The 17,210-nt window shown below is 41.3% G+C and overlaps 1 protein-coding gene and 1 pseudogene across 1 annotated transcript in view; both read right to left on the minus strand.

The window, feature by feature from the left end:
• The window catches only part of DPY19L1 (dpy-19 like C-mannosyltransferase 1), a 123,191-nt gene that overhangs the window by 14,450 nt on the left and 91,531 nt on the right, over nucleotides 1–17,210 (minus strand). Inside the window, exons 17-22 of the mRNA XM_073630473.1 lie at nucleotides 16,597–16,655; nucleotides 14,736–14,760; nucleotides 4,204–4,323; nucleotides 2,265–2,436; nucleotides 1,837–1,936; nucleotides 1,336–1,461 (exon numbers count right to left, since the gene is read on the minus strand). Of these exons, the coding sequence (XP_073486574.1) occupies nucleotides 1,336–1,461; nucleotides 1,837–1,936; nucleotides 2,265–2,436; nucleotides 4,204–4,323; nucleotides 14,736–14,760; nucleotides 16,597–16,655 (602 nt within the window). The remainder of the gene's footprint in view (nucleotides 1–1,335; nucleotides 1,462–1,836; nucleotides 1,937–2,264; nucleotides 2,437–4,203; nucleotides 4,324–14,735; nucleotides 14,761–16,596; nucleotides 16,656–17,210) is intronic.
• Nucleotides 10,601–10,720, minus strand: LOC141146336 (5S ribosomal RNA; annotated as a pseudogene).

Raw genomic sequence — 17,210 nt, forward strand, 5'->3', positions numbered from 1 at the left:
CTTTGGCCTGGTAAAAAAAAAAAAAAAAAAAAGATACGACCCAACCAGAATTCATATTGCACAGTATATGTAAGCAAAAGTCTTATGCCCCGTACACACGATTGGATTTTCCGACAACAGATGTTGGATGTGAGCTTGTTGGCGGAAAGTCCGACCTCGTGTATGCTCCATCGAACATTTGTTGTCAGACTTTCCGCCAACAAATGTTGGCTAGCAGGTTCTCAAATTTTCCGCCAACAAAGGCTTGTTGTCGGACTTTCCGATCGTGTGTACACAAGTCCGTCGTACAAATGTCCACGCATGCTTGGAGAATCAAGTTCGAGCTAGAGATTTAACTAGCGTTCGTAATGGAGATATAAATTACGTCTTGTACGTCACTAGGTACGTTATTGTTGGCCAACATTTGTGTGACCGTGTGTATGCAAGACAAGTTGGAGCCAACATCCTTAGAACAAAAATCCATGGTTTTGTTGTCGGAAAGTCCAATCGTGTGTACGGGGCATTACGCAGGTGTGTAGAAATGCTGTTAGATAAGAATGAGAAAAATATATTCACATATAAAATGGCACTTTTTGTATGTAATTCATGAGCAAGCACTTTCTCATCTAAACTGTCATCCAGCCTGATGCCTGGACTTTCCTGGCTGCAAGTTTTAGGAAGAGGCTTCTCATAAATTACATTCAAAAAGCACAATTTTTTCTTATGTGAAGTGCCAATTTACTTGTGTTTTTCAGTACATTTAATGCTGCACTTAGTTTGGCGCCCCCCCCCCCCCCCCCCCCGGTGTGTTTTCTTGGTCCTGCAGGTGTATCCATCCATCTACCCAGTGTTCCTATCCTGGTCTGTCTGTGGTTCCCTGAGACTGTCCACCAGAAGCCCTTACTATGTGATGAGCCTGATTTTACCGGTCACAATGTGAGTTGTCATTTGTCTTTTCACTACAATAAATACGTTAATATACTACACTCAGATTGCGCAATGCTGTTCTTCTTAAGATGTTTGGAACACCCTACCTGCCAAGTTCCTTCAAAAGTTGTGTGCAAGTGTATCTAGAAGAATTGATGCTGTTTTGAAGGCAAAGGGTTGTCACAGTAAGTTTTGATTTGGCTTTCACTTTGTTCATTTACTTTCCATTTTGTTAATTGATAAAAAATAAACTAGTAACACGTCTATTTCTGAAAGCTTTCTTAATTTACAGCATTTTTTCACACCTGCCTAAACATTTTGCACAGTAGTGTATATCTATCTATCTATCACACACACACACACACACACACACACACACACACACACACACACACACCCCTTTTCTTGGTCAATTTTTCCTCACATTACCTTGTTCTTCTTGTGCACCATCCGTCTTCCAATATGAAGTAATGCACTCCCATTTTCATCAGGATTTTCTTTACTTCTTTAGCAGGTTTACGGCTGTACATTGAATAAACTAGTTTTGTTCGCTCTCTAAAAAATGAAAAATTTTGTCATATATTCCAGGAGTCTTCAGGAGGGGAGGAACGTTTTTTTCAGCTAAGCACAAGCTCCTGCCTGCATGCCTGATCTAAGTGTAGATTGATTGAGATCGCTACAGCAGTGGTCTACTGCTGTATGGAAAAGAGGGGCAGAGAAGTAAAACGATCAGAACCCCAGAGATGATGGTTTTAGCTTCTGGGATTACAGCTCGAGCTTACATGCCAAGGGGGGCTCGCAGGAGCTACCGGTAACATCTGACATTTATTAACATCACTGGTATAATTTTTAGTACCAAAAGCAACTCTGCTGATCAATCTACTGAAAAGCCCAACCAAAAAAAAAAAAAAAAAAAGAAGAAAAACCTACCTTAAACCAGCATCTTCATAGTGTGGGTGATTGACTATGGGGCGTCCTGTTGATAGCTTAACACTTGCCATAGTGGGCATTGCGCCAGCAAATACAGCATCTGGGTTACAGAAAATACACTGTTATTTCTCCTTGCCAGAGACGCTTATATAGCATGGACAATTTTTGGGTAAATGCCAGTTTACCTGCTCGGTAAGTTCTTAAGCTGTAAAAGAAAACTACTACCCATTGTTATAACCCACAGTAGCACAAGGGAAATATCCAAGCTTCATGTGACAATGCCTTGTTCAGAGATAAACACAAGACCAGCATGTTTATTGTTTTATACTTTGAAACAGAAGTGTGTATTTTATTTGCAGAACCTAGTATGCTTGTGAATGTTACTCTAATAAGTGTAAAAAAAAAAAAAAAAAAAGCATTAGACTTACTTGGTTTTGTACTGGAGTTGATCCATTCCAGTAGTTCTTCCTGAGCGATGTTGCTGAACTCTCCTTTTATATTTAGTTGGCTTTGAATGTTGCTGATGCCTTGTATGGACATCAATGCTAATAGAAGAATAACCACTGGATACTGGAATCTTTTGAAGATCCACCCAAACAGCTATAATAATATAAAAAATACAAAACAAAATATATGACTTGAAAAAGCCCCTGCCATGTTGTACACATAGATGGCTTTTCAGTCCCATACCATATTCCTGTCCTGTGCTTTTTTGCATTTTTGGGGATCTTTTAGGGCTGGTTCACACTAGCAGCTGTCAGGAGGAAGGTTTCTACTAAACCAGATGACAGCAGCACAAGAGACACATTGCATTGAAGGTAATGTGCCGATTTATTTTTTTGATTTAACCAAATATAGTGGAAGTTTAAAGTGGAACATTATACTACGAAAATAAAAATGGGTGGACAGGCAGGATTTTTAATGCAAGATACATGCTTTGCCTCTTCACCATTAAAACTACTTACCTGCCTGTCTGCACGCACAGCTCAATGCACAAATTTGGCAATGCTGAAGCTGACAGAACTCCTGTGCATGAACAGGAGTGATGGCATCTCGGCCCTGCCAACGATAGCAGCAGGAGATTGAGACCCAAAGATGTCAGCCTCCTGAGGGGAGTTCCGGGATGGTGCATCGCTGAATTGAAGGCGAGTATAGTTTCACTTTAAGTAGAGAGATTTTCAAACAGTGTAACTTTAGATGCATCTCTTCTGACTATATCTGCAACCAATAAGCATTTTTTTCTTTTTCTCCTTTGATAACATAATGATCCTTTCATGGTTCTTGTGTTGTATTCATTCATTGTCTTATATGCATAAAGAAAGTCCAAAAGTTCTTAAGCTGGTCATAGACTAATTGAAATTAGGCCGGTTCAGCAGGAACTGGTTGAATTTCGATCCATCTATGGGCAGGCTGGTTGTACTGAAGTCCATCTATTGATCAACTTCAGTGCAACAGGCCTTTTTTCCATAAGATTACTGCAGCTGGCTATAGCTGCCAGCAGTGATCATTGTATTCTGATGGCAGGGAAACCTCAGAATACAATAGTACAAAGGGAGGGATTGTTGCGAGAGAGAAAAAGAGAGAGGGATGATTGCAGGGGATCCCAGAAAAGGGGAATCAGGGCTACCCTGTGCAAAATCATAAAGCTTTACATTCACTTTAACACCAAATTAATCAGTGTAAATCCATTTTCATAATTAAATATATCTGTACAATTTCATATGCAATTCATAAATATATTCATGTGTCAAAACCCATGCACTGTCAAAGTGCGCCAAGAAATCACCACCCTTAAGAAAGCAGCTCATCCTTTCTTCTGACCCCCAAACTCATGTAGACTACTTGTGTGGTCATACATGTCTGCCTCATTCAGTGATATTGAGGATACCAAAATATTGGCAGAACATGCTGTCCTTTGGGTCCTGAAATTCATGGACACATACTTGTAATATAAAAAAAGGATTGAAAAAAACACCCATTTAATCACTGCATTTTAAAAATGTTAACAATTGTGACCCTAAGAGGTTAAAGTTTATGGGTTTTGACAGGATAAAGAATTCTTGGAGAGGTTGTAATCTTCAAAGAATGATCTCTCTGTTTTTGAACAAAGTGAATTCTTTTTTATTGGATACTTTGTTTTCAAGGAGGTCCGACTATTGATCTGGATGATAAGCTTCTTATTCTTCTATTATTCAGTTCATGTCAGCCAAATGTTCCATGTCCTAAGCTTCTGTGGTATACACATATTATATTGCACATTTGTACCATACTTATTCATACTATGCATTTTGATGTACTTTGGACCCCCATCTATGCAATATGCATGCAAGAATACGTTTTAAGAGTTTAACACACAATGCCTCTTACCGGTCCGGAGCATACGAGGGAAGCCATTACACACATGTGAGGTGTAAGAAACAATTTTAACCTCATTATTAAAATGGCAAGAACAGCAAACGCCACCAGCTGAAGGGCATGATATAACAGCTGTGAAAATAAACCAAAAAAAAAAACAAATCACCACTTTATTATTGGAGTACTGTAATTTATGAACTTTGCTTTCAGAAAATGTATAATGTTTGGGGGTTCTAGGTAAATTTTTTGGAAAAAAAAAAAAGATTTTAACATATATGTATATGAGAAATTTCGAAATTGACCCAATAAGCAAGCAGTTAAAATAGCCAATTAAGAAATACTGCATATGGCCATTTAATATTTACCGCGGGCAGCCAGCAGCCCGATGCTTTGCCAAAAATAGACGTGAAAGGGTCAGAGGGACAAGTCTCAACTCTTCTCCCAGCAGAATGCAGTGTTTTAGTGAATTAACAGACTGCCAAAAAAGCATGAAGGGAGTGCTAGGCTTTCTTAGAAAGCCCAGCATGCCCTGCAAACATGGAAGCAATGCTTCGTAAAATGTTAAAAAAATAAATAAATAAATCAGGTTATAAACATTTAAAAACAATTAAAATAAAATGGTCTAAAAAAAATGCAGTTTCCCATCAATTAAGATGTTGTTGTGTCAGAAGCAATAACTGGTCAGGTTTATTATAGACTTTCATTTTATACGGCTGACTGCAAAAGTAAAGGTTATTTAGAAGGATTTTCAGGCGTTTCTATTATCTCTAACATGCTATGACAATTAAGAAAAGCGACAATGAAAAGAACTTGCTCTGAACAAAACATTCTCTAATAACAGATCAGCACTGCACCTTCATGTGTTGATGTAAAAACCATGAGGAAGTTGAGGAGCATCTATTATGGATGTTTAATACTTAAATGGCACCCAAAACTTTAAGGCTGCATTCACACCTGAGCATTTCAAAGTTGTGCCTTTTTTTGCCGTGCAGATCACCAATGAAAAAAAGCAGAAAACCGCCTGTAATCTGCCCCAAAGAAGCTCATATTCTTTTTTGAGCTTAAGGCGATTTTCAGGCGTTTTGCTTCAGGTGACAAAACGCTCAGATGTGAACAGGTGCCATTGAAATGAATGGGATTTTGCTTTTTGGGCATTTTTCAGGCATTTTTTCGGGCATTTTTTGAGCTGAAAACGCTCCGGTGTGAATGCAGCCTCAATAACCTTAGGGGCAATCTAGCGTAATGCATAATAGGTACAAAATACATACCACGATTATGATATCAAACCAAGCATGTGTAAGATATTAATAACTGCCAATGAAAGGGTTAAGGAAGTACTGTAAAAACAGGATTTTTATAACAGCTTACCTGTAAAATCCTTTTCTTTAAAGTGCATCACGGGACACAGAGCCATAGTAGTTACTATGTGGGTTATAGTCCACCTTCAGGTGATGGACACTGGCACGCCCCAAGACAGGAAGTCCGTTCCCTATATAACCCCTCCCACTACTGGGAGTACCTCAGTTTTTGTAGCAAAGCAATACACGTGTATACTAGAAAGAGGGGCGGGACCTCTGTGTCCCGTTATGTACTTCAAAGAAAAGGATTTTACAGGTAAGCTGTTATAAAAATCCTATTTTCTTATCGTACATGACGGGACACAGAGCCATAGTAGTTACTATGTGGGATGTCCCAGAGCAATGCCAACTGAAGGGAGGGAGACACAACAGAATTAGGACAACATGAGGCTAGAGGAGTTATACTGCTGCCTGCAGCACACTACGCCCAAAGGCAATATCCTCATGGCTTTTTACATTTACCTGATAAAATCTGGTAAAAAGTATGGACTGAGACCAAGTTCAGGCCTTGCAGATTTGAACCATGGAATCTCGGTGATGCACCCCCACGAAGCACTAACAGCCCTAGCTTTAATATGAAAAGGTGGATCTTTCCTCCTTAAACCATCAGCTTGAACAATCACTTGTCGAATCCATTTAGAAATAATAGATTTCGATGCTGCCTGTCCTCTTTTAGGACCTTAAGGCAACACAAAAAAAACATCAGTTTTTCGTATCTGTCATTCTTAAATAGATTTTGACTGCTCTCACCACATCAAGAGAATGTAGTGACTTTTCTTCTGCAGAACGGGGTTCTGGGAAAAAATGAAGGTAGAACAATATCCTGGTTTAAATGAAAACCTGCGACTACCCTAGGTAAAAAATTAGGATGAGGACACAATACAAACTTATCCTTGTGAATAATTAAATATGGCTCTTTACAAGAAAGAGCAGCCAACTCTGATACCATTCTTGCAGAAGATATGGCTACCAGAAAAACTAGTTTCCTTATCAAAAAGGATCAAGGGAATATGTTATATCGGTTTAAAAGGTTGTTTCTGTAATGCCGACAGGACTAAATTCAAGTCCCAAGGGTTCAGGGGCGACTTAATCGGAGGTTTTAAGCCGCGTTACCCCCTAATTAAGGCTATGAACCAAAGAGTGTGAAGCAAGTGGTCGCTGAAAAAATGCCGATAAGGCTGAAACCTGGTCCTTGATAGTACTCAAGACCGGCTTTATTTCTAATCCCATGTGTAGAAAGTCAAGGATTCTACCTATGATATACAGTGGGGACAGAAAGTATTAAGACCCCCTTAAATTTTTCACTCTTTGTTATATTGCAGCCATTTGCTAAAATCATTTAGGTTAATTTTTTTCCTCATTAATGTACACATAGCACCCCATATTGACAGAAAAACACAGAATTGTTGACATTTTTGCAGATTTATTAAAAAAGAAAAACTGAAATATCACATAGTTCTAAGTATTCAGACCCTTTGTAGAAGCATCCTTTTGATCTAATACAGCCATGAGTCTTTTTGGGAAAGATGCAACAAGTTCACACCTGGATTTGGTGATCCTCTGCCATTCCTCCTTGCAGATCCTCTCCAGTTCTGTCAGGTTGGATGGTAAACGTTGGTGGACAGCCATTTTTAGGTCTCTCCAGAGATGCTCAATTGAATTTAAGTCAGGGCTCTGGCTGGGCCATTCAAGAACAGTCACGGAGTTGTGAAGCCACTCCTTCGTTATTTTAGCTGTGTGCTTAGGGTCATTGTCATGTTGGAAGGTAAACCTTCGGCCCAGTCTGAGGTCCTGAGCACTCCGGAGAAGTTTTTCGTCCAGGATTACCCTGTACTTGGCCGCATTCATCTTTCCCTCGATTGCAACCAGTCGTCCTGTCCCTGCAGCTGAAAAACACCCCCACAGCATGATGCTGCCACCACCATGCTTCACTGTTGGGACTGTATTGGACAGGTGATGAGCAGTGCTTGGTTTTCTCCACACATACCGCTTAGAATTAAGGCCAAAAAGTTCTATCTTGGTCTCATCAGACCAGAGAATCTTATTTCTCACCATCTTGGAGTCCTTCAGGTGTTTTTTTTTTAGCAAACTCCATGCGGGCTTTCATGTGTCTTGCACTGAGGAGAGGGTTCCGTCGGGCCACTCTGCCATAAAGCCCCGACTGGTGGTGGGCTACAGTGATGGTTGACTTTCTACAACTTTCTCCCATCTCCCGACTGCATCTCTGGAGCTCAACCACAGTGATCTTCGGGTTCTTCTCTACCTCTCACCAAGGCTCTTCTCCCCCGATAGGTCAGTTTGGCCGGACGGCCAGCTCTAGGAAGGGTTCTGGTCGTCCCAAACGTCTTCCATTTAAGGATTATGGAGGCCACTGTGCTATTAGGAACCTTAAGTGCAGCAGAAATGTTTTTGTAACCTTGGCTAGATCTGTGCCTTGCCACAATTCTGTCTCTGAGCTTTTCAGGCAGTTCCTTTGACCTCATGATTCTCATTTGCTCTGACATGCACTGTGAGCTGTAAGGTCTTATATGGACAGGTGTGTGGCTTTCCTAATCAAGTCCAATCAGTATAATCAAACACAGCTGGACTCAAATGAAGGTGTAGAACCATCTCAAGGATGATCAGAAGAAATGGACAGCACCTGAGTTAAATATACGAGTGTCACAGGAAAGGGTCTGAATACTTAGGACCTTGTGATATTTCGTTTTTTCTTTTTTAATAAATCTGCAAAAGTGTCAACAATTCTGTGTTTTTCTGTCAATATGGGGTGCTGTGTGTACATTAACAAGGAAAAAAATGAACTTTAAAAATGATTTTAGCAAATGGCTGCAATATAACAAAGAGTGAAAAATTTAAGAAGGCCTGAATACTTTCCGTCCCCACAGTAATTTATACCAGGAGACATATGCCTTTCAGACTCTATAATATATGACTCTGGAGGCCGGGTTTCTTGCATTAACCAGAGTAGACTCCACTGAACCTGACAGCCCACGCTTCTCCAGAATGTGGGTCTCAATAGCCAAACCATTAAATTTGGTAAAAGCACTCAGGTGCGCTACTATTGTCAAACAAAATTGTTGAAAAAACCCCTTCAACCTAGGTGTGCATATTTATAAACACAATGAATCAATAAAGTGCAATGCATAAGAAACAATGTATAAAATGGTGAAGTGCAGTCGGCTTAGAAGGAAAAGTCCTACAGGCTCAATATATGATCCAGGATTTTTCAGAGTTAAGGTGTCATCTTCTCTATATGGAGCATATAAACTTCTATGGAAAGGAGTAAAATGGGGCCGCTTACCAGACTTAATTACGGAGGTCTTGCAGGCTCAGATTAACAGATCCCGACAGGAACAGCTGATCAGGTTTCCGTGCTCATATATCCATCCACACTGAGGATTACACTGCCGCTTGGGATTTAAAGGAGAGAAATCTGTGAGCGATGCCACAGACGCAAATTATATCATCCAGATTTTACAGTGCCTGTGAGAAGCGCAAAGAAGACCGGAGCTTGTGTCTAAACTGATCAGCTGTTTTGAGAAGCGCGCTGCACGGTTATCCCAAGCGGCAGTGTAATCCTCAATGTGGATGGATATCTGAGCACGGAAACCTGATCAGCTGTTCCTGTCGGGATCTGTTAATCTGAGCCTGCAAGACCTCTGTAATAGGGGTCATCTACGTCTGGTAAGTGGCCCCCTTTTACTCCTTTCCATAGAAGTTTATATGCTCCATATAGAGAAGATGACACTTTAACTCTGAAAAATCCTGGATCATATTGAGCCTGTAGGACTTTTCCTTCTAAGCGGACTGCACTTCACCATTTTATACATTGTTTCTTATGCATTGCACTTTATTGATTCATTGTGTTTATAAATATGCACACCTAGGTTGAAGGGGTTTTTTTCAACAATTTTGTCTGACAATAGTAGCGCACCTGAGTGCTCATACCAATTTGTCAAAACTGAATATTCCGTTTTTTTTTTGGGTTGCAGCACTATTAGTCTTTTTGTTATGAAAATCTAGTTTGTTTAGGATTTCCATAGTTTCCTTCTTTTTTGCCAAGAGAGAAAAGGAAACACTGTTTAATTTAATTTTTATATACTCTTGTATATATTTCCTTTGTTAATTCACAATTTATTTTCACTATTAGTTTGATCAATTCATATTTCATTGGTTCACTGGGGGTAGCGCTGATTATTTGCGCTACAAACAGTTAAATTTAGCGTTTGTAAAGTAAGATGGAATACCGAACCTTGTGAGAGAAGGTCTGGCCGTGGCGGTAGGGTCCATAGGTCCCCTAGAGCCATCTTTACGATCTATGCATACCAAGATTTCCTGGGCCACAAAAATCATCGACTTCCCTACCTGCTTGATCCTGCGAAGAAGTCGTGGGTGCAGGCAGAATAGGAGGGAATGCATAAATCAGTGAGAACCGATTCCACAGGAATAGCAAGGCATCTGTTCCGCATGCTAGCGGGTCCTTTGTTCTTGACACGAAGTTGTTGATTTCTTTGTTAAACCTGGACACAAACAGATCTACATCTGGGATCCCCCAATCTTTGACATATTGACATGAAGATATCAGGGTGAAGGAACCATTCTCCCAGGAACAACTGCTGGCGACTCAAGTAGTCCGCCTGCCAATTTTCGTTTCCTAGAATAAAGACTGCCGATAGGCAAAGTACATTGTTTTTCTGCCCAAGATAGGATATGATTCACCATTCTCTGGGCCGCACAACTTCTTGTGCCCCCTTGGTGATTAATATAGGCCATTGCTGTGGCATTGTCGGATTGAATCCTGGCAGGACAATTCCGTAAACTGAACATTCAGGCCCTCAGGACCAAGTGCTCTGCCTGAATTTCTAGAATGTTAATGGGCAAGCCCATTTCTGATTTGGGCCACTTCTCTTAGACAGTTGCCTCTTACAGGACTGCTCCCCTACTCAAAAAAGGTTGGCATATGTTGTTACCACTTCCCAGGTAACTGAAGGAAGGATTTTCCCCTTGCAGATTTTTGGTTATTAACCATAAACTGAGGCTCCGGCACACCCAGCCTACAGCACCTGGTAATTTCCAGGCGGTCTCCCATCCAGGCACTAACCAGGCCTGACCCTGCTTAGCCTCCAAGATCCGACGAGATTGGGTGCTTTCAGGGTGATGTGGCCATAGGCTTTGGAGTCAGACACATTGGGAATCTAGAGCTTGAGCCCTTTGTTCCAAGCCGATAGGATACCGTTTTGCAGCAGTTTCGAATGAAACTGAGCATAAGGAACAGCCTTGAATGAAGCCACCATCTTTCCCAACAACCTCATGCAAAGCTGAATAGAAGAATTCATCTTGCTTCGACCACCTGAATCAGTACCTTTTATGGCGCTGATCTTTGCCTGGGGCAAAAATACCCTTTTCTGGGTGTATCTATGATCAGACCCAAGTATTTTAGCCTTCATTATGGTTTTAAAGAAGATTTCTTCTAGGTTGAGAATCCGACCTAGATATTCTAGGTAGTTGACCATACTTTGGTCTAAGCGGGCTACTGACTGGTCTAACAAGAACAGATCGTCTAGGTAAACCATAATGGTTATACCTTAGGCCCTTAATCTGGCTAGAAGAGGGGCCAGAACCTTTGTAAACACTTAAGGTACAGTAGCTAGACCGAAAAGCAGAGCTATACACTGAAAATGAAGATTTTCCACCTTGAAAAGTAGATATTACTAGTGAGCGAGGAAATAGGCATATGGAGGTATGCATCTTTGATGTCGATTGACGCTAGAAGTTCTCTTCCTTGTAGGATGGAGATAACTGATTGCATTTACTCCATGCGAAAAAAAGAGTGGTTATATTCAGAAATTTAATTTAGATTTTTGAAATCCAGAATGTCCATTCGGTTTTGGAAAAAAAAAAGGTTTGAACCAAACCCCAACCTCTGCTCTTACATGGGGACCACCATGATCATTTTTTGCCAAAAGATGGTCCAATGCTTGAGAGAAAGACCTCTTTTTCTCTGGATCCTTAGGAACGTTTGATCTGAGAAAACAAGGAGATGGGAACTTTCAGAACTCCAGTTTGTACCTTGGAGCTATTGAGGAGGTCCCCCATCTGTCTCGACACTCTTCACCAGATCCTTGAGAACTGCAGAAGAATTCCCCCTATTTCAGCGAGCGGGGGCGCCTCCTCATAAGGAGGCTTCAGTATTTTGTAGGTTTCCTCCCCCAAGACCTCTTTTGTCCCTGGGGTTGACCCTGAGGATTACCATTAGAACTTGACGGCGGAGGCCGCCGTGACTGCCTGGAGTTTTTTAAATGAAAATACATTTACTCCTTTTCTTAAATGGTAAAGGGGCACTTTTTCCACTAGAATTTCTTTGGATGTATTATCCAAATTATCCCCAAATAGCTACCACAAAAAGGAAGACTAGCCAGGAGCTTCTTGCATGGTGCTTAGCGAAGGGCGCAAGGCCTGAAGGATAGAATCTCTCATAGCAACTATTGCAAACATAAAGCTGCTAGTAGCTTGCCAGATCCTGAGCCTGCTGAGCAGGATTACCTTGAACACCTGTTTAAACTGGTCTCTCAACAATTAACCAATTACTATCAGTGCAGACTGAGACACTCAATCTGCCAGAGAAAAAAGTGTTTTTTTTTGTTTTGTTTTTTTTAATAATAGGAATTCCAACTTTTTATCCGTTGGATCCCTAAGCATTTGAGCATTGTCTGCCGGACAAGTCAAACTCTTATTCCCAGAGGATATAGCAGCGTTAATTGCTGGTATACCCCACTTTTAGTGAATTTTCTCCACCATAGGATAAAGTGTGAAAAAACTTTAGGAGAGAAAAATGCTTATCAGGGTGATCCACTAAGATACAAAAAAGCTTTTCCAACAATGAATATACAGGAAAGGTATGCACAGCTTGAGGAGGCTTTAGCGAACCTAAACACTCAGTTAAGGGTACATAAATGTGGAGCGGACCATTCAGCAAGAAATTGCACCATCAATCTTACAGATTGTGAAAGCTGACACCTCCCGCATTTGACACCTCAGAAGAGGAGTCATTAGGCTCACCACGGTCCCCTGAGGAAATTCATCTTCTCCTGCCCCTAGTTCCTCAGTTTGAGGGTCCTGGGTAATGGAAGAGAACCGGTCGCATTTTGTCCCACACTGGGATGCGATTAAAGCCGCTAACCTTTTTTTTTTTTTCCAATCTAATCATGGCTGAGGAAAAAAAAGACCTTTTTAGTTACATAAACATGGGCTGCAGTGTTAAAAACAGTTGCAAACATTTCATGGCCCCGATGCTCACTCTGACCAGCTACCCCCTCTGAGGGGAGGATGCCATTATAGAGATGAGTAGGCTTTCCAGAGCTTGAGGGAGACCCTTTTAGCCCATTTTTGGGGGTGTTTCAACCCCCCATCTGACCTTAGCTGATGCACAAAAGCAGAGGTACTATCAGAAGTAATCTCATCCACTGGTTGAGCAATAGTTCAGCCACTGCAGCTATTAATGCTCAGCCTGATGCAAATAGTAAATATGTCAAACAGGAAACACCTGTGTCACCAAACCTCTTTCATGCCCCTCTTAGCTCTCGTGTCCCTCCGACAACTTGTAGCCAGCACAAATGGAGTTTTTACAACACACTCCCGCGCCGGCCCAGGCCACGCTAATCCCCGCCCCCTCCGTTGCATCGCACCCCCCCCTTCTTTTTTCTCTTTTCAAAAAAAGAGTTTTCCCGCGAGAGCACGGGCCTCCGATTCGCCAGGATCGGCTTGTGTGGGAGGGAGGGATGGCGGGAAGGACACCTGAAAGCCGCCGCCATACTAGGGGCTGTGAAAGAAAAAACAGCATCGCCAATCGTTCTTTAGCTCTCTCCTAATGTTCAGCCTCGTGAAGAGGGGAAGAGTTCAGCCCAGGTGGGGGGCTGTCTGGTGAAGCAAAATCCCCTCCGAACTTACCAGAGGTCTGCCTGCTAGCCAGAGGAAAAAAGCCTGCTGCTTCTGTGACACAGCGTGATCTCTGAGCAAAGCATGAGAAGGTATGTGCTCCATAAAGCCCCCAGTGGTGACACTTAGGCATGACAACATTTTACTTTTTAAAAGGAGACATCTCATAAGAAAATTTGAAAAAATTTTTTAGAAAAACTCCACTTACCTTTCCCGCCGCAGGGTATTCTGTGGTAAAAACCAACAGACCCAATTTTCACCCTTCACGGTGGGTTCCGTTAAGGGACTCTCCGGGAACCCACACTCCTTGCCCTGTAATAGCACCCCGCCAGTAAAACGTTATTGCTCTAAAATACCAAAGTACTGGATCCCGGGGTCCAGCTCTCTAAAAAGAGAAGCGTTACAGGTAAAACCTCGTTTCTTCAGACACGAGGTCCGGGTACCATTCAATTCGGCCTAAAAGACACTTTGAATGGATCCGGCTGCATAGCTAGCCCCAGCAAGTATTGCTCCAGTGGAGCAAAGCACAGCACATCTTTACTCATGACAAACACCTTAGACATACTCCCAGTAGTGGGGGGGGGGGTTATATAGGGAGTGGACTTCCTGTCTTAGGGTGTGCCAGTGTCCATCACCTAAAGGTGGCCTATAACCCACATAGTAACTACTATGGCTTTGTGTCCCGTGATGTATGATAAGAAATAAATGGTGGCCACACAAAATATTCACAATTTGGACATTTTCACTTAGGGATGTACTCACTTTTGTTGCCAGCGGTTTAGACATTAATGGCTGTGTGTTGAGTTATTTTGAGGGAACAGCAAATTTACTTTGTTATACAAGCTGTACACTCACTACTTTACATTGTAGCAAAGTGTCATTTCTTCAGTGTTGTCACATGAAAAGATCTATATATATATATATATCTATATATTTATAGATATCTATCTATATCTATATAGATATAGATACATATATCTATATATAGATATATATATATATATATATATATATATATATATATATATATATATATATATATATATATATCTATATATATATATATCTATATATAGATATATATATCTATATATATATATATATATATATATAGATATATATATAGATATATATATCTATATATATATATGTACAGTATGTATATAATGGCAGAATATAACTGTGGAAATCAAATGAGTTCAGTAAGTTTAGTAGAACCATAAAAGAAATGTATAATAACATTTTTCTTACCTCTCCACTGACAGAATGTTCCCCTCTGAAAAGAGAGAAAGGCTGTTAAGCGATTGTAACGTTTTTTTTTTTTTTTAAATGAACAAACGTGTCATAGGCTGCTTTCACACTGAGGTGCTTTTCAGGTGTTTTTGCACTAAAAATAGCGCCTGAAAAGCGCCCATCATGCCTCCCCAGTTTGAAAGCCAGAGTGCTTTCACACTGGGGCAGTGTGCTTGCAAGCAGCATCTTTCGGGCGGTGTAGGAGTGATGTATACACCGCTCCCAAAATGGCCTGCCCATTGTTATCAATAGGCATCGCCTGCAAATCGATTCAGCAGCGGCGCTTGTACCTGCCCTAGTCAACATAAGTGACACTTGAATTGCATAGTGTCTATACTTCTTACACTATATTACCAAAAGTATTGGGACACCTGCCTTTATACGCACATGAACTTTAATGGCATCCCAGTCTTAGTCCGTAGGGTTCAATATTGAGTTGGCCCATCCTTTGCAGCTATAACAGCTATAACTTCAACTCTTCTGGGAAGGCTGTCCACAGAAATGTCTGACACTTTTTGAGGCCAGGCACTGATGTGGACGAGAATGCCTGGCTCGCAGTCTCTGCTCTAATTCATCCCAAAGGTGTTCTATCGGGTTAAGGTCAGGTCTCTGTGCCGGCCAGTCACGTTCTTCCACCCCAAATTCTCTCATCCATGTCTTTATGGACCTTGCTTTGTGCACTGGTCCAAATCATTTGGTGGAGGAGGGATTATGATGTGGGGTTGTTTTTCAGGGGTTGGGCTTGGCCGTTAGTTCCAGTGAAGGGAACTCTTAAGGTGTCAGGATACCAAAACATTTTGGACAATTTCATGCTCACAACTTTGTGGGAACAGTTTGGTGATGGCCCCTTCCTGTTCCAACATGACTGCGCACCAGTGCACAAATCAAGGTCCATAAAGACATAGATGAGCAAGTTTGGGGTGGAGGAACTTGACTGGCCTGCACAGAGTCCAGATCTCAACCCGATAGAACACCTTTGGGATGAATTGGAGCAGAGACTGCGAGCCAGGCCTTCTCATTCAACATCAGTGCCTGACCTTACAAATGTGCTTCTGGAAGAATGGTCAAACATTCCCATAGACACACTACTAAACCTTGTGGACAGCCTTATAATAATAATAATATTATTATTATAAGTATTATCTTTCCACTAGTTTCTTTGAAACAGGAATAAACATAGGGCTTTATAGGCAGTTTGCAAGTTATTCTGAACAATTTCAAGTGCAATTAGGGGGACAAAGTGCATTAACATATAATGTACCACTCAGGCCTTGAAATCTTTGTATCCCTTTGTAAGGACAGACAATGTTCAAATCTAGGTTACAGCTGAAAATACGATCTGGCAGCACAGCCTTAACAATACATAGCAATAGGAGTTTTAAAGTGCATTTCCCCTTCTAAAGCCACATTGGGAGAATAGCTACTTCATGTTTTTTACATGTTCTAATTAGCACATCATAACGAAAAAAAAAATAAAACATGAAGAAAAAAAAAAAATTGGTGTTTACTTAATCTTTTATTAAAAATTCCAAAACTGAATAACTTCCGCTTCTGATCGCCTAGGCGGTCGGAGTAGAAGCAGGCACCTATCAAAATAGGCTACCCGCTCCCCATTCCTCAAAAGTGCCAGTTCTTCGAGAGGAGCGGGGGGCGAGTCCTTAAAACGGAACTTCCCCTTTTGGGTTGAGCTCCGCTTTAAATGCCACTAAATTAGTACAGTGGAGTCTGAACACTTTTTTATAGATAATCAATGCACAATGCTGTAGGAAGACAAAATCTTTAAAATTACCAACTGTTCTACCACAATACAAAAACATACCTCTCATTTTCTTCTCTTCTAATGGCACTTTGGCTATTGTAAAACATATGTTTAAGAGCCTGAAAAAAAGAACAAATTTACAAGATCAATGTACATTATCAATAAATAGATACAAAAATAAAATAAAATGGAAGCGTAACTGTTATGTGCAGTGGTTTAGCAAAGGGCAGCCTGGATCCTCCACCTCTCGGGTCCTTGGCTGGAGCTCCTGGCCTTTCCATCCTGTTGAGTGCCCCCACAGCAAGCAGCTTGCTATGGGGGGCACCTGAGCCGAGCTGTAGCTCCGTGTATCCATTCAGACACGGAGCTGTGGTTCGGCCCCACCCCCGCTCTCTTCTGATTGGCGGAGTTTAATTTACAGCAGTGGGAGCGAATGGCGCCGCTGCTGTGTCTCAGCCAATCAGGAGGGAGAGTCCTGGAATGGCTGAGGCATTCGTGGGCATCGCTGGATAGAGATGGGGCTCAGGTAAGTATTAGGGAGGCTGGGGAAGGGAATGCTGCACGCAGAAGGATTTTTATCTTAATGCATAGAATGCATTATGATAAAAAACTTTCTGCCTTTACAATCACTTTAAATCAAACAGAATGTGTTCAACATAAATACAAGTGAATAC

This window comes from Aquarana catesbeiana, linkage group LG05 (genome assembly GCF_042186555.1).
Source record: "Aquarana catesbeiana isolate 2022-GZ linkage group LG05, ASM4218655v1, whole genome shotgun sequence".
Lineage (NCBI taxonomy): Eukaryota > Metazoa > Chordata > Amphibia > Anura > Ranidae > Aquarana > Aquarana catesbeiana.